General features: G+C 40.7%; 1 protein-coding gene across 7 annotated transcripts in view; it reads left to right on the top strand.

Moving 5' to 3' along the window:
* KANK1 (KN motif and ankyrin repeat domains 1) overlaps positions 1 to 25,859 on the top strand; it is an 81,634-nt gene that overhangs the window by 47,177 nt on the left and 8,598 nt on the right. For all 7 annotated transcript variants that reach the window (XM_053466275.1, XM_053466309.1, XM_053466292.1 and 4 more), the window contains 3 exons: positions 17,349 to 20,009; positions 25,060 to 25,260; positions 25,358 to 25,466. In XM_053466275.1, the coding sequence (XP_053322250.1) occupies positions 17,349 to 20,009; positions 25,060 to 25,260; positions 25,358 to 25,466 (2,971 nt within the window). The remainder of the gene's footprint in view (positions 1 to 17,348; positions 20,010 to 25,059; positions 25,261 to 25,357; positions 25,467 to 25,859) is intronic.

Raw genomic sequence — 25,859 nt, 5'->3', positions numbered from 1 at the left:
TATCTTTAAGGATATAGATCACCCACTTGATGTGGACTAAGACCCTTGTGTGGAGCCATGAATATACCCAAACTCTAACACACCTTTTTATCAACTTCTGTGATTGAAAGTGTTTGACATTCTATAGTTAATACATACCCAGAGTATAAATTGTGATATCGTATGCATTTCTGGTTCTCCTTTGATAAGGTCGTACCAAAAGGTTACCAGCTTGTCTTCTAGCTGCATGTATTATCGATATTCCCACCAGAAACTAAAGCACCTGTTCACCAAACCAACAGCATAGTTTCATACGTGTGAAAATGACTCCACTACCATGTATAACCCAGGGGTAGGTTTGATTTGCAGCAATTCAGTAATTAATAAGAAGTTGACATTTAGGGAAGCTCATGAGTGTATTTGTGATGACTTGCTCAGGTATTCAGTGTCTTCCCTAAGGCTATTAAAGTATAAACCTCTATCGTGTTTTTATTATATCTGTGTTTTTTTGGAAAAACTGTGATGGTGACAGCTCCTTTTTTAGATCGCCTCTTTCTTGAAACATATTTCTTTTGAGGAGGTTTGAGCAAAATGAAGAATAAACCTTATTTGGCCCTAGCAAGCCAAGGTGGCCAGTTTTTACTTAATGGTTGATGAGGCAAGTTTGTTTATTTACTTATTTCCAAATCCAGCTCTATGCTTCCTGGTATCTCTTGTTCTGTTATGTTGGCGTAAGGAAAACCGTAGTGGTTGGTTGTTTTTAAATGTTTGTTCCCCAGGCATGTGTGGCCATAAGACAGTAGAGGTTATTTATTTGGAAATTAATGGCAAACCTTTTTGTGAGCGTGTCACATCTCTGTATGCTGCTTTATTGCCCATCGAGGTGTAAAAACACAAGTTGGTCCAATTCTGGAGATGAACAGTTTAATTTAAAATGCTTAATAAATAAGCACTAAATAAGTAATGCTGAAGTTTTCTTTCCCTGCTGCTATATAAATATGTTCCTTTTTGAAATTCCACAAACATTCAACTTTCAACATGCCGCAGTGAATCACTCGGCAGCTGAAGGTAAGGAATGTCAGGGGGAGATGCTGCCTTTGACAGTAGCTGTGTCTGGTTTTTTTATTTGCCTTGTATTTCGAGGACGCAGCCAAGTCTGCCCTACGAAAAAGATAAGCATTTTCCTTACTGAATTCTAAAATTCTAAAACCCAACTACTAAGTAGTTTGTAGTGAATTCGAATCCTCCCACAATTCGAATTCACTACAAACAACTTATTCCTGGGAACATTTGACACCTTCATGGATCTGGCATATGTCTAATGGTTTTATGGCCCCTCTAACCAGGGAGTGAACTGACCAACATGCTTTGATTGAACCATATCTGTCCATTGGATCTCTGCTAGTCCAACTAATTTACTGCTGAACAAATTCCCCAATACCTCTGTGTTTATCTAATGTCTTTGTTAATGTGTGAATTGTGCTTTTGTATTTAGATAAGTCTGTGTTAGCTTCATTAATGCCTGAGGAAGGGACCTAACAACTTGGTCTCGAAAGCTCGCAATCAAACTCTCAGTTAGCCAATAAATGGTATCATTTTAACTATACTTTTCTCCTGTTTTCTCAACGGCTAACACGGTACAAAACCTTTTTGACTTAACTATACACTATGAAGGGCCAATTCTTTTGTTTACTTTTCCTACAAGAAGGCCTGGTCCTGTTTTAAGAAGAAGAGGTTTGCTCTTCATGGAGAAGAAATGTTCAACTCGCTTCAAACTTTGATCAGTGAATGCATCTGCTTGACGCAAGGGCTGCCAAATTTTAACCCAAAGTACAATGTCGACCTAGTAGCCCATTGGGAAAGACTGAACTTGATGGACACATCTTTTTTCAGCCTACGTAACTATGTGACAGTGTCCGGCTGTACCCATTTAATACACACTCAATACATGCCCTCTGTTATTTAGTTACTCAATACATGTTCACGATTGTTTAGTGCAGCAAACAGGGCGTACAAGTCTAATGTACATGGAGACCTCTCAGAAAGGGATCGAGTAGTTTTGAAATGCTAACTCGTACCTGACCCAATTCTACACCATCCTGTCCTCGTGGTCATAAGTGGAACCTTTTGGGAGCACAGGGGCAGCTGTCCTTGTTTCTCGGTGCATGATGACACCCAAAATCAAGTGTTCTCTTATATATGGACATGTGATAAATAAAATGTCACAATGTTTATTACAAGGTTGTGTACAGATGCTGCGGGCTGGCATGTGATGAAGCACCGTGTAAGTGTATTTACACACCTGTACAGCGCAAACACAGCATGCGTGTTGGTTCAGAAGTCATGTCCAGCTGAATCCAATTATATCTGGTGACTACTTATTTGTCATCTTGACAGACTATTCTGTGAAATCATATTAAATTTGTGTGTTCATACGTGTGTGTTTATCTTTTTGTATATATTAATTGAAGTGATACAAACTGTTTGGCATAATAATTGGAACAAGATGACTAGTTTTTGTTATACTTACCCAGGAACATATATTGCACGTTCTGAACCGCTCTGACCCGGACTTTATTTATAAAGCGCTCTTTTCCTTTTTTATTTTTAAATTATGGGTCTTGTATAATAATAGGTTATCACACACAGTAAATTTTGAGGTCTACCGCCATATTTGTGTTCATGTCACCAAAAAGCTACTCTACTCAAAATATGATTTTATATTAGTCAAGATGATGCAGCCCATTCCAACGTTCTTCCCGAATCCCATCAACATGTGAGCTGTGTGACCCATTCGATCCTACGTAACACGTCATAATGTCACGCTGTGTTTCTGTGGGTTGAAATAGCAATTTTGACTTGTAGTAGGTTTTGACTTTACATGCAGTATGCTATAATGATTTTATTTGGCTTTTTTTGGCTAAAAAAAATAAATTTCTGGGATTGGGATATAAAGGTTTGTGGATCATATGTTTGATCATGATAACATAAATCATTTTTTACCCCCTTTACCATAAGGAAACAATGCATTTAAGTCTTTCATTTTATTTAGCAGAACTTTGATCTATTTTAAATTGTAACAATTTACAACCTTCTGTAATAAGAAGGGTTTGTCATTGCGCAAGACAAGACGTTATGTGCCCGCAGTGTGTGTGAGAAGGGTTTAACGTGTCAGAACAAGGTGGTTTGGCATTTTCACAGTCATGGGCAGAATTAATTTCCAAGAATTGAGTAGCGTTTCACCCAACAGGCCAGTACTAGCCGTGGCACACAGGGGACAAATGTCATGCAAAGTTAAGCTGTGAAAATGTCTGGTTGCTTAGGGTGGTGGTGATATACCTTTTCAAAACTTTAAACTATAATAAGTGTAATCATCTTAAAGAATCGCGTCAATGCCATTCCTATGTTTCTCCACAACCCGGCATTCGCGCAATGTAATCTTAGTCTCTCCTATACCCTTTTTTAGGATCCGGTTATTTTTGTCTGTCCAAATACTTTTTACTTCCAGCCAGCGCCTGTTACATATATTTACAGGTATTTGGGACTCCGAAACTCAGTTTCCAGGACACCCGACGTATAGCAGCCCTTTTTGTTTGTTATACATGGGGAAAAACATGCAATGCAAACGTATACCTGATTAATTCTTCCCCAATAACACCATGAGATGAAGCACAATGGAAAAGTCCATTTTATTTCCAGCTCCTACAGTGAGCATTAGCCTGTATTTAAATAAATATACTCATTTCCGGTTGGGATTTCCGCTTAATATCGATTACTATCTGCTCACAATTTACATATATACCTCTGTGAAGAAGGAATAATTAATATCGGTAGTTGGCGCCCAGATTCGACAATATCCAGTGTGTCAGGACTTGCCTTTCTCAGAAGCTTTGAATGTCTGTGTTTAAACATGTAGCATCTTTCAACACTGTTATTGCAGTTAACCTCAAGGAGGATATTACTCTAGAACTAATGTGACTGTTAAGGTGTGTAGTTATCGCTGCTCCTGAGCTTTGCCAATTTCAGAGTGATTTTACCCATTTCAACGGGAGGGGATTCCAAAGACAGACAAAAAAAAATACACGCTTGGAAGTCTTGTGTCGGGTTGTAAATGGGTTTATTTTAGAAGCGTAAGCTAGTCTACTGCAACGTGCTTGGAAATAGGATGGCTCCAGTCTGCAGAGGAAGGCTAAGCTTAGAAATACTTAGAATGCTTTGAGAGAGTTTTTGGCTCAGCTCAGCAGGAAGACGAGTGAATGGGGATACGCGGTGGAGCCCATCTGTTAATATTCTCCGCTCCACACCGGCAATCTGTACTGCGCAAGAACTGGATCACAACGTTTCTTTTATATGTTTTGGAAAAGATCAGAAGTAATCCTATTAGTAGAGAATATCTAATTCCAGAGGGCTGCTTTTATCATGTAAGTACAGCTTGTAAGGTTATTTTAACAATGTATTTAAACAAATGTATATACAGTATATTTGTTTGTGTAGCAGGTGGTCCAGGCAGGGCCACTAGGGGGCCCAGTGTATAGGAATAATAAAATGGTTACATGGTGTCAGGTGTTTCATAATTGTGCAAATATTATTTAATAATTGTAGGGCCCCCATGTGACTGTTGCCCCAAGTCATAGCCTGTTGTTGTTCCATACCTGTGAGAATAGCAGTTAGACAATGTGTGTATTTTTTCCTCCTTTAATTAAATGGAGGGGGGGATAAAGGCTCTTTACCATTTTAGTACGGTTGTGTATCTTAGACAAGGCTTGTATTTTTTTTTTTTCCTTCGCAGTGTAATATATATATATATATATATATATATATATATATATATATATATATATATATATATATATATTTATTTTATACTGTGTGTATAATACGTTTGTATGTGTATATGTTTATTTGCTCTCTGTATGCTTATGCTGTGAGATGTAGCATTTTGGGACTGTATTTGTTAATAGAATGGTATCCTGTTAATCTGAAAGGTCGCCTGCATTCCCAAAGCTGTTTGACAGAGCAGGGAGAGAATTGAGTGCAGGGCTAGAGGTCACAGTTTGGGAGATTCCAGTCCCAGGGAATGATTTTAGTATATTGACCACCTGAAACTTTACTTTTTTGCAGCAAATTCTCCTTTACATTTACTTCCTTTATCAGGCTTTTGTTCTTTATAAACAAATGATGCCGGCAACAAACTATTTGCGCCGCTCTTAATACAGTTGAAGTATTTTGGCGGTCTGTTAGGATTTTATGTTGCTTTTTTTTGTATAAAGTGTTCCTATGCACAGGGATGATTTTCTGACACAAAAGTGATCAAGTCATTTTGATTATTAATCAGAAATATGTAGGCTGCTGCAGAAGTTCTCACCACCATTATACCCTATTAACTAAGATCTTGTTCATGCTGAGGAGCAAATGTGAATCTGTAACTGGGATGTAGGAAAAAACTGCAACCCTTGATGTATTGTCCCAAAAAAAAAAATAAAGCTGTTAGCAGGGGACATAACTGATCGACGGGCACCATCCTGTCAAGCTGATCCACTGTCCCGCTTTTGCTGGTAGTTGTGGGCTGGTTCAGGAGACCGTAGGACTTCCACAGATCAGCCCACTGAGCTGTAGAATCGGTTGACCTTAAATACAGCTTCCGCTCAGCCACCGCATCCACCTATTAAAGCAATAGGATGGAGTCAAATCCCAGCAATCTGCTTAAATCAATTGCAAGTGGAAGGTAGATTCATGGCCCCTACTCTAACATCACCTCCAAGAAGTGTCGGTTTTGGTGCTTAACTTTTTTGAGGATATGCGTTACTCTGTGAAAAGTTATCTCTTCCTACTTACCATTGGCACAGGCTGCCAGAGCTTATCCTGTTGGCATCCCCAGCCAAATGGCCCAGTAACGCAGTCTTCTAAAGAAAAACCACAAATGGGACACTGGCATCTCATTATGAAGGGCTGAGCTTGTCCTGAATAATCTATAACTCAGTAGATGATGAGCTTTGAAGAAAGTTAACTATAATTTTATCCATGGCTACCAAGTTCTTCCTGCAGCAGAATCTCACTTCTACTGGACTTTAAGAGTGAATCAAGGGTGTTAAAACCAGAACTCTTCTGTCAACTCTTGTCTTTATCATTAGTCGCAACTGTCCATTAGAACTATGCTTGATTTGTGACCTCATTGTACATTTTGACTGCTTTTTTCACGATTGTTGGTTTTTATTTTAATCCGAGATATTAAATTAAGTGTATTGATACTTTAGAGTGTAACTGGCTATACATTATTGTTAAGTGTGAATGTCATGCAGGAAATGTTATGGAGTAGGTTATGTTAAGGAGCCATCTCATTGTGTCAATGAAATCTTTGTCTTGAGAAATTTTCCTTTAGTACATGGGTTTTTTTGGGCCACAAGGAATTCTGCTTGGCTTACAAATCTCAACTAATTGCTGCTTGTAGTAAGCAATGATGGCTTGGATTCAGAAACTTGTCAGGCAAGACTGATGTTATGATTGTCCCTAGTTCATATAAGCCCATGACATTTTTGTTAGCATCATCAGTAACATAAAACACACCCAATCATTATTAATGCTTTAGGGATTATCTATACAAAAAGTAATATCAACCCAACAAGTTGTTTCATCATGTTGAACATAAACAAGGGGTCATTGGGTTTAATTTATATATATATTGTATATGATTCTAGTAAAACATTGACACTGTGGGTAATTCTGTGTGATGTTAGGGCTTGTTTATCCATTAAGCCTTTTCTCAGATTCCTGGTTTCTTTGCTTTACACCACTGTGCCTGTTGCAAAGGTCAAGCAAAAAAATAAACTATCATTTTTAAAATACAGAATCACTTTAAATACATTATTCTATATAATCCTGGGGTTTTATGTTGCACTCATAATAGTCATTCTATTTTTAATTTTTTTTATTGTTGTTGACCAGTTCTGGGTTAAACTTACGTTCTTCCTTGTATGTTTATACTTGCAATGCTTTACAGTACAGCTCAACACAAGTTCCGAGCAGGGGTGGACTGACCCATCGGGCACTCGGGCATGGACCGAGGGCCTGGGAGGGTCGGAGAACTGTGAGAGCCCTGGTGGGGTCGGAAGGACCATGAGTCAGGAGGGCCGCGAAGGACAGAAGGACGGCGAGGGTCTGGGGGAGGGGCTGCAGCAGCAGGGCCGGTTAGAGAGATCTAACTGGCCCAAAATCAAGGGAACGGGGCTCAGCGGGCAGCATGAGGTTTTACACCCGCCCCCTGTATAACATGAGGCGCACCGGCTTCTTATTCTGTGCGCTGGGATTTGATGTCGGATCCCGCTGCTCAGTGCTGAAGCGAAGCCACGCCCACCTCTGGACCGCTCGTTCCCTAAGGAGAAAAAAAGGCTGGACAGAAGGAGAAAGGGTGGAGAAAAAGGGGCTACAGGAGAGGAGACAGACACGGGAAACATTGTGAGAGGGGCATCACTACAGGGGGCCCATGGCTTTTTGTTGCCTGGGGCCCTGGATGGTCTCAGTCCGTCCCTGGGCTAGGAGTTAAGTGTGGTTGAGTTGGTCATCTGGTTACATTAGATTTTATTTATAGAGCACCAACCTATTCCATGGTGCTGAATACACACACATTGATCCAATGAAGCCAGCTTGCTGAAGTTGGCCTCAGGAACCCAAATCAAGTCCGCATTTAGTTAGTAGAATTCAGAACCTAATTCTTCGTGTCGGATTACTCTTTAGAAGATTAGCATCCATGTACTGTCCCTGTATACTTGTGTGATTTGACAAAGTATCAACCTGTCTGTCTACAAAGAAAACAGTTGTTTAAGTGCCTATTATTTCAGAAACCGCCTCATAAACATCTTTCATCTCCAGTTGTTCAACAGAAAGCTCACTGCTGATGGGTAAAACTGCAGTAAAGAAGAGGCTTTATGAAGAATAGATAGAAACAATACCTGGAAAAGAACACCTGACAGGCTTCATATTTATGTATTAAGGAGAGAAGTTTCATTGTATATGAGGATTCCTGTATCCCAGCCTATCTACTCTTTTAAGAATTGAAGTGTTAATCAGATACATACAGGTAGTAGACATGGAGCAAGCAGAATCTTTTCTGTTAAACACGTAAAAAGGGATTGGCCCAAGGTCAGTGTCTGCACTAAATGCTACATTTACAATATGACCAAGAACTAAAGTAACTATTTGTTGACTTAGAACTTTACTTTGAGTGTCACTACTAAATATATATATGTGTGTGTGTGTGTGTGTGTGTGTGTGTGTGTGTGTGTGTGTGTGTGTGTGTGTGTGTGTGCATACCTATATCTAGCTACATGTGCATATAAATAAAACAATTCAGGGATGGGAATTTGCTGTTAACCAGTTTGGATCATCATCTCAAAAGGAATGTGGAAGGGGCAAAGTATGCAAACCCGACAAGTCCTTGTGTCCTGGCTCTTGGGTCTTGACAGTACTTGGACTCATATACCTGTGCATTAATACATAAATCTGCCCCTACCTGATTTTCTGCATTGTATAAGCATATTAGCTACAGGAAGCCTGAAGTAAGAAAACCAGATATAATTGACACTTGTCAGTTATTTATTAGGGTCACTTAATTATTACACAACTTTATAGAACAACCCCTTAGACACAAACCCTGGTTACACCACCAATTAGATGCCTCCTCGATTTCTTTGTCCCTCTTTAGCACCACAGATACTTTTTGCCCCCCTCCTTTTTTTTAGTTTCGTATGAAATTCTAGTTTCTGGTCCTGCCATAAAACCTTAAGGTTTCAGTATGGACTTTGATTTGGTCATTCCAATGTGGACTTGCTATTGTGTTTCAGGTCATTGTCTTGCTACAAACGCAGAATTCATGGTTCCTTATGCAGCAAAACATCCCCAAACCATGACACAGTCACAATGCTGAAGGAGCAAATATTTTTATAATAACTGTTCATTTTGTTGATAATGCCCCCCCTCCAGAGCTGGATTACTTCCCTGCTGCTTGTCCCTTAGTAATAAACTAGTCCGATCCTTTCAGTAAACCTGGTCTGGTTTTTTTTTTTTCTGTCTCTACTAAGAAAGCCCAAGAAGAATTCTAAGAAATGCACGTGGGCCGCTAATGTTCCACCTTTCATTTTGACTTCTGCTTTTCTTATCTCATCATTTAGTGTTTTATCGTCTACTGTAGCCACCCCCCTTCAATGATGTTACTTGTCTTCCATAATTTTGTTAGCAGGGGCAGTTCACTATGCAAAACTACAAGGGTAGGGACCTAGCATTTTCCGGCTCGGTGCCCACAATCATGCTGTCCTGTCATTAGAGATCTGGTTCTGCAGTTGGGACTCGTTCAGTAAATGAAATGTTGTACAAATTGCCTTCAAGTGCAGAGTACAGGATGCCACAATGTAATTCTAAACAGATGTGGCATAGAGGTTGAAACATAAACATATTTACTGCATTTTTAGGAAGGTTTTTCCTTTTTTTTATGGGGTTTAGGTCACTTTAAAGTATTTGAATGATTTGAGGCTGTGAATATTCATGTGGTGTGCATATATTTGGCAGAAGATCAACAAAAAAAACAGACAGTGGACAGCAAGTCCAGCCTTTATTCTTCTGTTTGGGCAACTTCTTTGCTATTCCAGTCAGCTCTAGGCATTCCAGTCAGCCCCTGATTTAATGGGAGATGTAGTTAACTATGTTCCTGTATTTAATTACAGCATATGTCTACGTGAGATTAGGTGGCATAACCATGCAGTGGAGCCCATATCCACACCTCGTCAAGTTTTTATGCTCAGCAGTGTAGTGCATAAAACTGCAGTTCCATTGAACTCTTTACCACATTGAGCCTTTGTACATCTCATCATGAATATAGACACAAAGTTGTGACAACATAGTTTTTATTAACAAATTAGCGTTGGGTAGCAGGAGAAGACAAATCTGTGGCTATGGAGGTACCAGGCTCCTTGTTAGACCATCCAAGGAGTCACTTGGTACAGAGTGTTTGGACCTTATTGTAACAAAGAGCACAGTTTACTCTTTCAATGTCCCACTCCTGGAGACTGCATGTGACTGTTGCTGGTAGAGCGAAATCACACCAATGTGCACATTAGCGGAGTCATTTAGTCGGTTTTCACAAATGTCCAGAGGCCTGTGTTGGATGACAGACTGCGTAGAATGCTGTTGCATACTTCACTGTACTAGCAGTTTGTATTGCATGGCTTCAGAGACATTGTCCATTTCCAACTAAGCATTTTTTGAAATTATGCCTGGATGAAAAAGCTAAACACTATTTGATGATGGCTATAATTTGTCTTGTTGGAACAGAGATCTGTACTGGCCAGTTCAGCGTAGGAGTTGGGCAGATCAGAAGAGGGGGGAGAAGTCTGATCTAGGTACAGGTCTAAACTGCCCTGTGCTCTTAGACCTGGTAGCCACTTCCAAATACTGGAGTTTCTGTGTTAAACTTGCAAAGTTTGACTGGATAACACAACTCTGTGCATCTCTATGACACTGTAAGGGATCGAAATATGGAAACGATAGAAGTTGAAACTCAAGACAGGTGTTTTTTTCTTTCTCTCGATTTATTCTTGAAATGTTCTAACTTGTTCACATGTCACTGTGATGTAATGCTATCCAGCTCGTTCTTGGGTTAGGCTGCATGTTTTTCTAGTTGTAGAAGTTTTACAAAACCAAATTAAAAGGTCACATAAAATGTAAGTCATTGAGACACCTGAAAGCTCCTTCTATAAAATAAAAAAGGAAAGGTTTGATCCAGACATCTGACAGAGTCCTTTTTTCTCCATAATTAGCGTGGGGAGGCTTGCAGTTTTGCAAGTGCAGTAGGGTGAGGACTGGGTGTAAGAGATTGGGAGTGATGCATATAAACAACTTAAACCACGTCTAGTCCTTGGGTTTGTCTTTCATTCAGGGTAGCCTCATAGTTAAATTCCCAAAAGCGTCACTCCTACCACTTCTGCTAAAAGTCTGTTCTCTTCACCCTCTTATCTTCTTGGTTATCATTTGTGAAATATTGATATTATTATATCCTGTAACTATACATTTTTATCTCTATAGTAATATTTTGAGTTGTGTATCTTACCCAAAGAATGTTCTTTGTTAAATGACTAATAAAGAAAAACGCAGGAGTCCATGCACTAAAGAGGGAGTTTTTCAGGGGCATCATACGTGTGAGTTTCTCCTACATGAAGGTCTTGCGTTGGCCATGCAAAATGTCTAGGTAATGTAGGTGGTGAAAAGATCTTGGCTTAGTGAATGCATCCCTATGTTGCCTTACTGTACTTCCATGATCCTGTATTCATATGCGCTAGAAGCTGAGGTAGGGTACTGTAAGCATGTCAAAGACCACAATTTTGCATGCCTTGTATTAGGTGTGTGTGTGTGTATATATATAGATAGATAGATAGATATAGATACCTAATTACACATGCCATTGATAGCAAGCTAAAGGCTCCATACAGAACAATAATAAACAAACAACATGACTCATTTTGCTTTAGGCGCATTTGCCTTTTTAGTGTGTGCCACATCGTTTTTTTTCCTGTTGGGTTAATTAAACCAATGCCATCCAGAAGGTATTAATCATTCTGTTTATATGAACATGCCTGCTGAAACCCATTAAGAGTGGTGAGTGCTTATGCAATTAACAGCAATTATGCTTATGCAATTAACTGGGAAAACTGGATAGGAGAAAATTGTTTATTTGAATTTCTTCATGAATCACCTGTCCGACGCTAGATTGCAAGCAAACATGAAAGAATCATTACCTTTTCAACCATCGTAACCCAATGCTGCTTTTCCACTTGCACAATGAAGCTGTGTATTAAGTTGCAGATACTATGGGACATACATTTTATACAAAGGAAATGCTGGATCAAGCTAGAATATGACTCCCCTTAGGGAAACTATACTGTATTGTGCAATATATACTACCCCTCATCTAGAAAAAGAATGGTCATCGGGGGTATCCATATTTCCCAATCTCTTCCTTATGACTATCTGTCCTTGGATGGCTCACACCCCCCCCCCCCACACACCCCATCTCCTTTACAGGAGCAGACCTTTAGCAAATAATTTGAACTTGACTCGCTGACTTCTGCATGCTGTGGGTTCTGTGTAGAACAACATGGGATGCCATGTAACGGACTCCAGCAAGAATTCTGTAATGCACTGAAAAACACAGAACAGCTTCTTTGTGACATCCTGCCAGACTCTTGTTGGTGGCTGTCAACTTATGGTAAATACTGAATCCTAGTGATGTAAATGCAAAGCTCCTTCCAGAGTCTGTAGTTCTATGTTATGTTAAATTAGTCTGTGTTCATACATGGCAAGCCGGACTCTGGGTCAGTCCCACTCCTGGAGTGGCTTATGTCTTCCCTACCTGTGGTTTCAATTTCTCCGACTCCAATGTGTGATACAAATGGCTAATAGCGGCAGGCTTTTGCCAGAAGGGCTGAGCTGGTCCTGCATAGTTAAACCAGTGAGATGACTTTTTCAAGTAACCTCCCCTTATTGTCAGGTAGCGTTCCGACTCGGCTCTTCTTGCAAGGATGCAGCTGAAAAGGTCAACTCACCTGCCAAAATAGGGGGTGTAGATGTGAATGAACATTGAGAGCGCCTGCCTTGCTTACGAGATGCTCACTATGGACAGAATTTGCGTTCAGTGGAGTGGGTAATCTCCACATGTGGAATGCTGCGGTTATAACATCTGCAAGGGCACATCCTGCCCCTCACTATTATTAGCCTGTTTATTTTCATTCCAGCCTAAGCTGATGTATGCCTGAGTTGCTGTCTCCACTTGAAACTTGTTCAAACATGGAGCGTATACCCTTTTCTTCTTTACTGTGTCCGCTTTTGCAATGGTCTGCCGGTGAAGTCCCATTTGTGAGATGCCATGATTGCATTGTTCAAACTCTTAACGTTTTCAGATTGTAAAAAATTGGAGACTTTGCAATTCCTTGCCTAAAAGATCTGCTGGCACCATATTTAATTTCATTTTATAACCACAGTAAAGAATAAATTTTAATCCAGATTCTTTTAGTGGCTGCAAATATTTTCAGACCGTAAATTTACAATGTATCTGCGTAGTCCGCAAACTAGAGATTTAGTATTACCCTTAACATGATTGTGTTTCTATTAGGTATGTGTATATGTATGTATGTATGTATGTATATGTATGTATGTATGTATGTATGTATATATATATATATATATATATATATTAGAGCTGAAACAACGAATCGATAAAATCGATAATAATCGATAACGGAAATCATCGATAACGATTTCCGTTATCGATTAATCGAGTGATCAATTCGTTGTTGGAGCACTCGGCTCCTTTTACTTACCTCCGCGAGCGTTCCCCGCTTCTGCTACACGCTCTGCAGTCTCCGCCTTCTTCAAGCTACGTGACGGATGTGACGCGTTCCGGAGGTAAGTATTCTTCTGTCTATGTGCACGGATCGCACAGAGCCACTCGCACAGAGCGAATCGCTCTGTGCGAATGGAGCCACTCGCACAGAGCGGTTCGCTCTGTGCGAGTGGCTCCATTCGCACAGAGCGGTTCGCTCTGTGCGAGTGGCTCCATTCGCACAGAGCGGTTCGCTCTGTGCGAGTGGCTCCATTCGCACAGAGCGGTTCGCTCTGTGCGAGTGGCTCCATTCGCACAGAGCGGTTCGCTCTGTGCGAGTGGCTCCATTCGCACAGAGCGGTTCGCTCTGTGCGAGTGGCTCCATTCGCACAGAGCGGTTCGCTCTGTGCGAGTGGCTCCATTCGCACAGAGCGGTTCGTGAGTGTGGGTGCAGGGCAGAGTGGGGGTGGGGGTGCAGGGCAGAGTGGGGGTGGGGGTGCAGGGCAGAGTGGGGGTGGGGGGTGCAGGGCAGGAGACTGGGTGCAGGGCAGAGTGGGGGTGGGGATGCAGGGTGTGAGTGTGGGTGCAGAGCAGAGTGGGAGACTGGGTGCAGGGCAGAGTGGGGGTGGGGATGCAGGGCAGGGTGTGAGTGTGGGTGCAGGGCAGAGTGGGTGCAGGGCAGAGTGTGAGTGTGGGGGCAGGGCAGAATGTGGGGGCAGGGCTGGGTGCAGGGCAGAGTTAGAGACTGGGTGCAGGGGCACAGTGCAAAGTGCTGGGTGCAAAGTGCCAGTGCTGGGTGCAAAGTGCCAGGGCTGGGTGCAAAGTGCTGGGTGCAAAGTGCCAGGGCTGGGTGCAAAGTGCAAAGTGCTGAATGCTGGGTGCAAAGTGCTGGATGCAAAGTGCCAGGGCTGGGGCAAAGTGCTGGGTGCAAAGTGCTGGGTGCAAAGTGCCAGGGCTGGGTGCAAAGTGCTGGGTGCAAAGTGCTGGGTGCAAAGTGCAAAGTGCTGGGGCAAAGTTTCTTGAACAGTAATAGTCCACCTCTTTTCAGAATGTTTGGGGTTATTTTGTTTCATAAATATTGTGTTTGGGTTCTTGTACTTTGAAAATATTGTTTTTTATTACATCATAACAAAATAAGAATGTTAATGTAAATTTTAAGTTGTTTTTTAACATCCAGTTCATTAAATTCTTTTAAATAAACGAAAAATTTGCATATTGTTTTTTTTTATCCGATTAATCGATTAATCGAAAAAATAATCGGCCGATTAATCGATTATTAAAATAATCGTTAGTTGCAGCCCTAATATATATATATATATATATATATATATATATATATATATATATATATATATATATTATGTGTGTGTGTGTGTGTGTGTGTTTTCTGTTGTAATATTTTTGTATTCTGCATCGTCGTGATCATTCAAAATACTTTTTTAGGCTTACACGATGGTAAATAAGGAAACATGAAAAATGGAAAGCATTCATAGAAAAGAACTTGCCGTCTTTATTTTGCAGTTAGTGTAAGTGAGAAGCAAGATACTGCAGCCTTTTCTGGATATGAATGGAGCACTGTGTCGCAGCACAGAGCCTCCTGTGTTACTAGCCAGAGTGTACACCGTGTGCCATTTTTAAAGTGAAAACAAGGGAGCACACAAACGATTGTGTATATGCAGGAAAAACAAATGGCCTAAGGCTTAATGGCTTTTGTGGCCTGCATTTGCATTAGTATTTTAATGTTTGCTAGCTGTGTGTGGAGCGCACAGGTATTTACATATATCTGGGTGTATTTTCACACACGCAGAATTTTTGAACATTAGGTGTCTCTGTATGATTCCTGTAGATGCTTGAAGTCTTCGCTTGTAAGTCTGTGGACACACTTCCAGCCAGTATTTTCCTTAAGCTAACATGTATTTTCCTTAAGCCATGTGAACCTGATTTTGCTTTGCTTGCTTCTGTTTACTCAAGTTATATTTGGAAAAAAAAATGTAAACATCTTATCTGATATTGAGGTTTTTTTGGGGGTGTATGTGTGCATGTATGTATGATTTTATATATATATATATATATATATATATATATATATATATATATATAATACACATAGTGTTGCCTTGCTAGAGAGGAGAAACCTCATAATCAGCTGATACATATAATATCAGTGGCTTTGAAGAAATGTGTGTCGTCCTGCCTCTTTCCCTGAATGTTTTTAGGAGCTCAGAATGTTTGCTGGGTTTAAGTGGTTTTAAGCCTTAAAAGTCCCACCATTGAACGATGAAGAGAAAATTATTATAAATTGTATTTCTTTATGGCACTGTTCCTCTTCTAAACGTGTTACATAGTTATTATTTGCTTACACAATAACCTGATAAAGTGCTGTCCACTAGCCCCACCCCTAACCACACCCCTTGAAACAATAAACGTAAGGTTATCACGAAGAAGAAGAGTTGGTTAATTTTAAAGTGGGCATTAAACATTCCCGTGGCATAGTGAAACTGCTAAAATGGCAGATGCATGTATGATTTTCATATTTTGTTATTTAAGTTAATAATGGATCGCCATTTGTTCTTTTTAACGTTCCCTTATGGCATCTAGTAAGCCCTTATTAGTTCTAATGAGCTTCCCTGGAGATTGCTGTACCTTTAAGAGGGTGGATGTGGCCGTTCTCTGGTTTAAAGTGTGACTCTGCACCGAACAGCTGAGGCTTTCAGAGGGTGGTGTATGGAGTTTGCCCAGCAGGATTCATTGGCGGAAAATGTCAGCTCTGTCTTGCTAAGTTTACTCTAATGTGGGATTTTTTTCCTTATGCGGCTAAGAAAGAAAAAAAAAATGTTTGAAAGGGCAGGTCTGGAGGTAGTAGACTGCTGAGCTGTGACAGGCAGTGTCAGTATGTGCACAGAGACTCCCTCTGCCTGCTGCAAGCAACACAGCCTCTGCTTTCAAGTAAGTCCTTTTGTAACAAAGCCAGTTGTTTTCTTGTGTTCTTAGTTTACTCTGTATTTTTATGCAGTCCTTATTTATGATACTTCCCTCTGTGTCCTAATCTCTGCTTATACGCAAACATATAGCTCTCACATTAGTAGTTTTTGCTTGGCAGCAGCTATAGGCAGTCTGGCAGGCATTACCCTTCAGGATCTAGGTTTGACTCCCCTGTTATTTGAGCTTACGTAGTTTCTCTTTCAGCTTTGGAATTTTAGACAGAGTTGGGAACAGGTCTGTTGGCATATATTTAGTGTGTGTGTTTGATGGTGGGTTGAAAATAACAGCATCTAAAAATTGTTTCTCGCAGGAAGCAAATCTAGACACAGATTATTTGTGGGTGTCAAAGTTTAATGAGATTTCTGCAAAGCTAGAAGAGAAACATTCTCAAAAGACTCCATCTTAAGTTGGCTCAATGCAAAACATTCCAACACCTGACCTCCTGCTTGTCAGCAGCTTGAATTGAAAGACATGGTTAAAAAAACATAAACTTATTACACACAAAGCATTTTCTTAAGTTAGGGTGTTAAGATTTAACTGTTTAGCGAGACTTTGTTGTGAAGTTTTTGTCATTGTGTGATGAAATTTTTGCTGTTTGACAAACAGATCCTGGGTACATTTTTTTTTGTTTTTGGCAAGTCTTTTTGGCTTGTGAAAATAAAGTTTTTCTGGTCTTTGACCGCTTTGTGTTATGCAATGTACATGTGTCTATTCCTTTTCCTGACCTAGCCATACTTTTTACGGATTTGTTTTTCATGATTTGATTTGTTGGGTTGAGAAGTGATATGCGAGTGTTGCAGGCAAATGTAGTATAGAATTGCCTACCAAGGTGTCTATTAATAATGGTAACACTATAGGAGTTGACTTGATTATCTCCACACCTCTTTGCAAACCGGCCTGGTTGTATCATTACACAATGGATACATATTGCATGGATTAAAATAAGGATTTTGGGATTCTATCCATGTAATAGAATTCATATTTCAAGTTGGCTAATTTATATGTATTTTTTTCTTCTTTTTAGATGAACAGGAGAGTGTCCAGAATGGTGAAAATGAAAAAGATCCCCAAGCTCCTTATTTTGTGGAAACCCCTTATGGTTATCAACTAGATCTGGACTTTCTTAAATATGTGGAGGACATACAAAAGGGAAACACCATCAAGAAAGTGACAATTGTGAAGAAACGCAAGTTGATCCCTCAGTTTTCAGGAGGCAGCAATCCTTCCAAACAGGAATGTGGATGGCCCTCAACAGATTCTCTTTCATCCTCCAACAGTGATGAAAATAAACAGTCCCCTGCCTTGATAGCCAGGAGACACACAACTTCAAACTCTGGAAAACGGTCCAACTCCCAAGAAGCTTCTCCGAGTTTCCTATCTATCCCAGAGAATAATCTTTTACCACCGTCTTCTCCCCAACTTCCCAAACACAACTTTCATGTTACAAAAACACTAATGGAAACTCGAAGGAGACTGGAACAAGAAAAAGTGATCATGCAAGTTGCTTCATCCTTCAATGATGTGCGAAGGCCAAGGTTGGCTAGTTTTAGTGGTATGGGATCTACTGGTTCCCTGTCATCTTTTACTGGGTCCACAGGGAATGCTGCTCAGCAGCTGCAGAATGGTTACCAGGCCAATGGGGAAAATGCTGCCTTTTTTGCTTCATCTTTAGGAAGCTCAATCCGTCACAGCCCTTTAAGTTCGGGAGTAACTACCCCTGTAACCAATGTCAGTCCCATGCATCTCCATCACATCAGAGAGCAGATGGCAGTTGCACTTAAACGTCTAAAAGAACTTGAAGAACAGGTCAAAACTATTCCCATACTTCAGGTAAAGATTTCTGTATTACAGGAAGAGAAAAGACAATTGATATCTGACATAAAAAGCAAAAATGTAAGCCATCAAAATGACACAACAGGGTTCCGCAAACGATCATACAGCGCAGGCAATGCTGCTGGGTTTGAACCACGCTCCCATGTCAAATCCAGAGGGGAGTTGCATATAGACTCTGATGAAGAAATGGAGACACCAGAGCAGAATTCTCATACTCTTAAAGAGTTTAGACAACTGACTGCTGAAATGCAGGCTTTGGAAAAGAAAATACAAGACAGTAATTTTGAGACTTACTGTGAGCCAACCCAGGTCAAAAAAAACAAAACAAAAGAAAAATGTTGCAAGTCAGTGGCTGTTGGTACAGATGAAAACATGAATGATACAGTTATGCATCACATGCCAGTGAAATCAAACAATGATGCCTGTGTAGGGACTGAAATTGTCTTGAAAAATATTGGGGTTTTGGTGACTGAGGAGCTTCTTGGGGTGACTACAGAGGCTGAAAAAGAAATCGAGCTTCAGCAGCAAACAATCGAAGCACTTAAAGATAAAATCTATCGTCTAGAAACAGACTTAAAAGAAGCGACTTATGCCGTGGAGATGACCAAATTAAAGCTTGAGATACAAGCAGCAGGTTCAAGGAAAAAAGCAGACAAAGCAGTTATGGTCCAGCCCTCAACATTCAGCAGGTCTGTGGAAGCTATCGTAGAACTTAGAGACCAAAGCACTGGAAATTATATAGATGTAGTAGATACTTGCGTGGGTAGCTGTCTTCAGATAAGTAGCATTGGTGTGTCATGCAGACCTACCCTTCAGCATGTGGCTGTAGGCTCCGACTTACCAATGAATCACTGGATTGTAAAAGAGACTGTAAACACATGTGATGTTGGCACTGGGAGGGACCTCGAGTTATGTGACAAAAGTGTTGGTGTGGACAAGGAATCCTATGAAACTGGGCTTATCATAGAGGAGAGATTAAACCACTTGGACCTGAAGAAGAAAAACCTGGAAATCAAAGAGGTGAGATCCGTAGGCTGTGGTGATTGTTCTGTAGATGTTAATATTAAGCCTTTGATAGAACTGTTGTCACGTGGGGTGAATACAGAGTTTGTGAACAAAGTGGACTCTGCTGTTACAGTGTCCCCTTGGACAGCTACCCAGCAAACCAACACTGAAATGGAGTTGGCAAGCCAGTCCACCAACACTGAAGTGCCACGGCTTGTAGATACAAGCACCAACACTGCCGTGAGTATGTATAGCAAGCAAACAAACACGGAAGCTGTGGAGATGCGATCAGTTGCTATAGGTGATGGGAAAGTGAAGGACATTAACGCTTTACCAAAAACACGTTCCATTGGCATTTGTACCTCAGATTCAAACTTTGAAAATACACCTTCTGTACCCAAGACCAAAGATTTTGGAGTAGGTCAGATAAACATTGCAGATAGTTTTCTGATAGGCGTGAAGTTGCGAAGCATAGCGGTCGGTCCCAGTGAATCTGTTACCCTCCAGTCTGACACAAGGAGCATAGCTGTTGGGGAAGATCCCTTAGAGCAGCAACAAGCCATTACTTCAATACAGGCCACGGAGCCCAAATCAGAGTCTCCTGCTGCTTTAGACCATTATATTGAACGTGTACAGAAGCTGCTACAGGAGCAACAGATGCTTCTTGCTGAGAATTACAGTGAACTGGCAGAGACCTTTGGAGAACCTTATTCACAGATTGGCTCTCTCAACTCTCAACTTATCAGCACACTGACTTCTCTTAACTCTGTAATGAAGTATGGTAGCAGCGAAGAACTGCAGAGCTCCGATACCAAGAGGAGTTCTATGGAACTGGATTCTATTCCTGGTAAGATGCTTTGGTTTGTGCAGCAATATATTGGCATGCTATGTTAAGTTAAATACTGATGTTTGTTCATTACTATAACTTACAACCCTCTTCATCTTTTGGCTTCTGTCTTCTAATACATGTCTCCACGTGGGCCTGATGTTGACAGTTATAGTGCACTTTGTTATTAATTCACATCTTTGTATGCTTCATATTCTACTGCTGGGGCTAACTTTAAACTCTCTTTACAGAGAAACATAACTACTTTAGAATAGTCATGTTATCGTTCAGTAGTCGTTACTTAACTCATTACTAAAATACCAAAGGGTTAAATACAGGCTTTACCTCCTATGGTTATTACTGGCATTATAAACCGATCGTTAGCCAACTATTACACATGACATGACACGTTACTATGTAGTTGGTGCTTTTTGAGATGCTCCACTGTGATCTTTAATGAATCAGGTCCTGCCAAAGTTATGGGTTATTTTCATCTCACGTTCAAATTAAACATAAAACGTTTTCAGAGTAAAAGTATGTAGTTTTCTCAACCTAACACTACATCTGATGCCAAAACAGTTCAACTTTAGCAGCTTTCATGCTAGTTTAGCAGGACCCTCCTTACCTTTTTTTTTTCTGTTAGCCCAAATCTTGTGATTTACAATTACTTTTGTTTACCCATTGTACTGCTCTGCAAAATATGATGACACAATATAAATCGATAAATAATAACATAGGAGGTAGATTTCCAATGATACGAGCTGTGGGGAGCTTGATCACCAGGGCAAGGGATGAAAGCCCCTTCGTTAAGCATGCATTGTTTTGTGGGATTGAAGTTTCACTGTTACAGAGAACATCCTGTTTGCACCCAGCGCTTCTTGTTTGAACTCCTTTTAACCATTCTAAGTGACAAGGTTCTAGCTGGCTGGCGGTTTAACCCTTTGATCATCCCCAGAAACAATGCTTTCAGATATTTTTGACAGCAAAGCTGGTTTAAACGTTAAGCCCTAATGGTTCAGGTGAGTCATGCACACAGATCAGAGCCGTATATATACAAGCCACATGGGAAGTAAAGCTTAGTACAGACAGCCTCTGACGGAGGAGCTTGTGCTATTAATGGCAGCTCTTTGTATTGTCACTCAAGCCCATAACTTGAGAAAAAGATTTATTATGTCGCACGTTTCAAGATATCTTAAGCCAGTTGTGGTGTTATCCCTCCCTCTAGAAGTAGAGATTTTTCAAACCCACATTTTTGTGTGCCTGGTACTGTTGCCGTGTCATACTGACGGGGACTTCGGTGTGAGATCTCTGGTTCGGGAGAGTGTAGAAACGTGTGGATCTGGCGCGGAGAATCAGGTGTGGTGTTAAGGGAAGGAAGTTAAGGGCAGAATTTTTGGGAACTAATACTAATCTAGACAAAGTGCTTATTAAATTGGTAAATAATAAAGAAACTAGCTTATGCCTTTCACACTGCTTTTAGTTTTTTTAAGGCCTCTTCATGTTTGACTACCTCTCTTGTAAGGATCTGTGCTGAACTCACCCAGATCTCTCTATTGCAGTACCTGGCACTTAGATGCTTCATATACATTAGTGCAGACTGGCATATGTTGACTAGGCCTAAGGTGACGGCTCTCCTTGCTGGGTGATCATGCGCTGAACTATTCAATGAACTATATAGGGAGATCAGAGCTTGCCCTCGGATCTGACCATGACATGGTGAACGTAAACGCTTCTCCTACTGGTCACTGCCCCCCCACCAAGGTTGTGCCATAATCTTATTGGTTGTTTTTGCAAGTCCTTGTGTTTTATTGGTCAACCTGCGACCTAATTGAAATAGTCATCCTTTATTTAGTCATCTCCCTATTTTTCTGGGGTGTGTGTGTGTGAAAGACCTAGATGTCCCTAGTAAAGGTGTGTTCCTGTCTACCATGTCCTGCTACGTAGGTGCTTTGAGTCCCCTTGATTTGGACCATAGCGGCTATCCCCCGCCCCCTGCAGTTGGCTAACAGAGAGGGAAACCCGACGACAGCCAGGGACTAAAGAGCAGTTTTTCTAAATGCCGAAGCTTCGCTTGCAGTGGTGTATGGCAGTGAAAGCGTTACATTGCGTTGCCTCAGAGGCAGTATTTGCCAAGCAAAGTAACTCTTACCTCAATTCCCCAGAGCCTTGGAAGGTGTTTTCTAAAGCCATATACAATAAACATATACAATATAAACAAGAACATATATGAAAGCAGGCAACCTCCCATGATCGCACTTACCCTGGTATTGTTTCACTTGTATGCATGTTTTTCATGGAGGCAATTTTATAAGCATTCATTTTGGTTTTAAAAAATGTGCAATTTGTATTCAGTCATTCATTTATCTCTTGCATTTTAATGCATTGCCATAACAAACCGTTTCTCTATGGAAAACTATTTTTTCATTGATAAATTGAGGAGAAATTATGTTTTTGAATAGTTTTTATATAGCCCCAACCGTTTTGTTTGCACGGGGAGACCGCTTAACGCTTAAGAATGATTTCTTTGAAATTGCGACTACAGTTTGGTTAAACGTGTTGAAATATTTTTATATTTCTGTCGTGTGTCGATTGATGAGATTTGACAGGCCTGGGGATTTTTTCTGTGACCCTGAAAAAATGCATTCGTCGTTTGGAATGGTACCAGTCATTACCTCATCCCATTTCCATCAGAGGATAAGAATTGAACCGTGTTGGTGTACCAAACAAGCTCCAAATTAAGCCCTTGACCGGAGGGGGGTAGAAAATGTTTCTAATAATGAAAACAAAAGCTCCAAGCCACCCTCAAAACAAACAAATAGCCAGTAAAGGGTACTTTGTGTCCAACAGGCCCCGACTCTGTCCTCACATCTTCTCCAGGCTCTGGGAACGCTTTTGTAGGCTGTATGAGTACAATATCTTGGTGTTTTTAAGATAAGTACTTCTTTATGAGATAATTTACTGATTACAGTGTCCTGATCTATTCAGTAAAGGGAACGTTTGCGGGAGGGTTGTGGTTCGAGCACACTTCACTATTAATTATAAGGGGCCAACACTGGTAGGTTTCTCCAACGAGAAGAGCTGAGGTGGCCCTAAAAAAATTCAATTGGTGACAAACTCTTACTGACTTAACTATACATTATACAAGGCTGGGCAAGCTGTTTCTGCAGCAGGAGCTCACAGGGGTACAGAGGTTGGCTATTCATAATGCAAGTAAAGTCAAGGAGCTGGACCACAACTCTACTGGGAACTCGACCTTTATTGAGACGCTCTCTACAGATCTGCTAGGTTCAATGGAGAAAAGGCACTTTGTGGATGTGTGAACATGTGCAAATTCAACTGTGGTTACACAGAGACAAGGCTGCCATCACAGTTGGCTTCTAATCTATAGAAGTGAGCACAACTGCCTCTTTAAATGTTTCACACTAGATGAGATTCTGTTAAAATAATCATTAAATTGGTCATCTAAGGTGTCCGTGTATTCAGTTTAAATGCCATTCACTCATCTGTAGGTTTTGGCCTTTTTCCTGTGGAACTACATTCATCTAGAGTTGCAGGCATCCCGGCAAGTTAATCTGTTTAACATGTGTGCATAACATGTTAACAACTGATCGGATGAGGTATAAAGAGTTCTCCCTTACACAAACAAACAGTATAATAGTTTTGCGTGTCAGCCTGGTACTACTGGAAATAGAAGGAAAATCTGATTTTCTTTTTTTTCGTGCCGCTCCCACTCTCGGCCTACGCGGCTGTCAGTTACTCATTTGATGTTAAGTGGCACTGTGCAGCAGCGTGTACTGCCCGGGTGTCACTGAACCCTCCCAACAAATTTCCTGCCTTTATAACCAATATCCGTTTTATCAGAAATTCACAGCAATGTTTTACAATCCTGCTTTTGGCAAACACCGTCACCCTCGGGTCACTGCTCTTTCATTTCCTCTCTCTGTTGGAAGAGAAAATAAAATTATGATGTCTGTGGCTGGATCACCATCATCTTGGACTTTAACATTGAACTTCTTCAAAGTATTTCCTTTTACCGCTGCTGAGGAAGATTAGGGTCTTAATGATCTCCATTGCCATTTCATTTTCATTCTTGATTTTAAGCTTACTTTCTTTTGGTTTTGTCCTGAATTACTCTAAGCTCTTATTGTAAGTCTAATTGTACATTTTAAGTGTGTTCTTAATTATGTGTGATATTTTTCTGGCTGCCAAGCATTGCTGAATGATTGGTGAATTTCTAAATACCGTATTTTGCTCGATTTATAAGACGACCCCCCCAAATTTGAATATTAATTTAGGAAAAAAAAGAAAAAGCCTTAATATAAGACGACCCTATAGGAAAAATTTTTCACCAGTAAATGTTAATTCATGTTAACTATTTTTTTTAATAAAAGCTATGATTGAGAAAAATATTTTGGTTTTATTTCCTTCTATTTTCCAACCTGCCCCCCCCAGTTATGCACATTTGCCCCAGAAATGCCTTATACCCCCTATATGCCACTGTGCCCCATGATATGCCTTTTAACCCTATATGCCACTGTGCCCCATGATATGCCTTTTGACCCCCTATGTGCCACTCTACCTCCAGAAATGCCTTATACCCCTATATGCCACTCTGGCATTAAGGGGGTTAAAAGGCATATTATGGGACAGAGTGGCATATAGGGAGGTTTAAGGCATTTCAGGAGGCAGAGTGGTGTATAGTGTTAAAAGGGCATTTCTGGAGGCAGAGTGGCATTAAGGGGGTTAAAAGGCATTTCATAGAACACTTTGCCTCCAGAAATGTCTTATGCCCCCCCCCCAAACTTACCGGTGCTTCTGACTCCCCTGGCATGCAGCCGGGGCAGCGTAAGTTGTGTATGCGAATCGCGTAGACATCTACACACTGCCCCGGCTGCACACCGGGGACTCAGAAGCACCGGTAAGTGGGGCAGGGCGCGGGGGGGGGCAGGAGGTTTATTTGAGGTCTGATTATAAGACGACCCCGATTATAAGACGAGGGGTATTTTTCAGAAAAAAACCTTGTCTTATAATCGAGCAAATACGTTAATAATAATGCCCCTTATTCTTCCAGGAGCAAATTTGGATTGCACATCCCAAACTCAGTTTGTGAATGAATACACAACTTCATTCTCTCGAACAGTTGATGTTCATCATAAATCTGACATCACGCTAAGTATGGCACAAGGTACAGACAAGCCGTCAATGGCTCTAACAGCTGGCCCCGTGACTGCCTCAAGATTGACGAAAGGAAACACGTTATCCGATACCCTTGGTAATACATTTCCAATGTTGCAAATGTACACATTTTCTATTGTATTTCATTTAAAAAATTATTTTTTTCATTCTATTAATTCCCCTTTTCTCCCCAGAAAACACTAGCAGCCAGAATAAGCTAAAGTCTATCATGAAAAGAAAGGATGAAAGAAATGAAACTTCCAACACTAAGAAAAATCTTCAGTTTGTTGGTATAAATGGCGGGTAAGTGGGGTTTTCAAACTTTATCTGATTCTCAATCATAATCGATACTACTGCACAATACCATCAAATGCATTAAAATAGGAAAGGGGTCGGGAACTGGAAAATCCATGTGCATGTCGGCATACGTTCTCTAGCAGTATTGGTTGGCACTTTCACAAAAGTCTTGGACTGCTACACATACATTAGAACCACTGTATCGTGTGTGATCATGAGATAAGATCCAGCTTGTTATAGACATACCTGGAAGTCTTCTGGGTTTGGCCTAGAGCCTTCGGGTGAAGCCTTGTTTTCCTGGCTCTCCTGGTCCGTTTCTTTTTCCTCCAGGCAGAGTGACACTGTGCAAAGTTCCCATGAATGATTATATTGTATTGTATGTATGAATGATTATATTGT

This window comes from Spea bombifrons, chromosome 1 (genome assembly GCF_027358695.1).
Source record: "Spea bombifrons isolate aSpeBom1 chromosome 1, aSpeBom1.2.pri, whole genome shotgun sequence".
In the NCBI taxonomy this organism is placed as follows: Eukaryota; Metazoa; Chordata; class Amphibia; order Anura; family Pelobatidae; genus Spea; species Spea bombifrons.
Note: the sequence above shows the minus strand (reverse complement) of the source record. Positions and strands in the feature narration are given on the sequence as shown.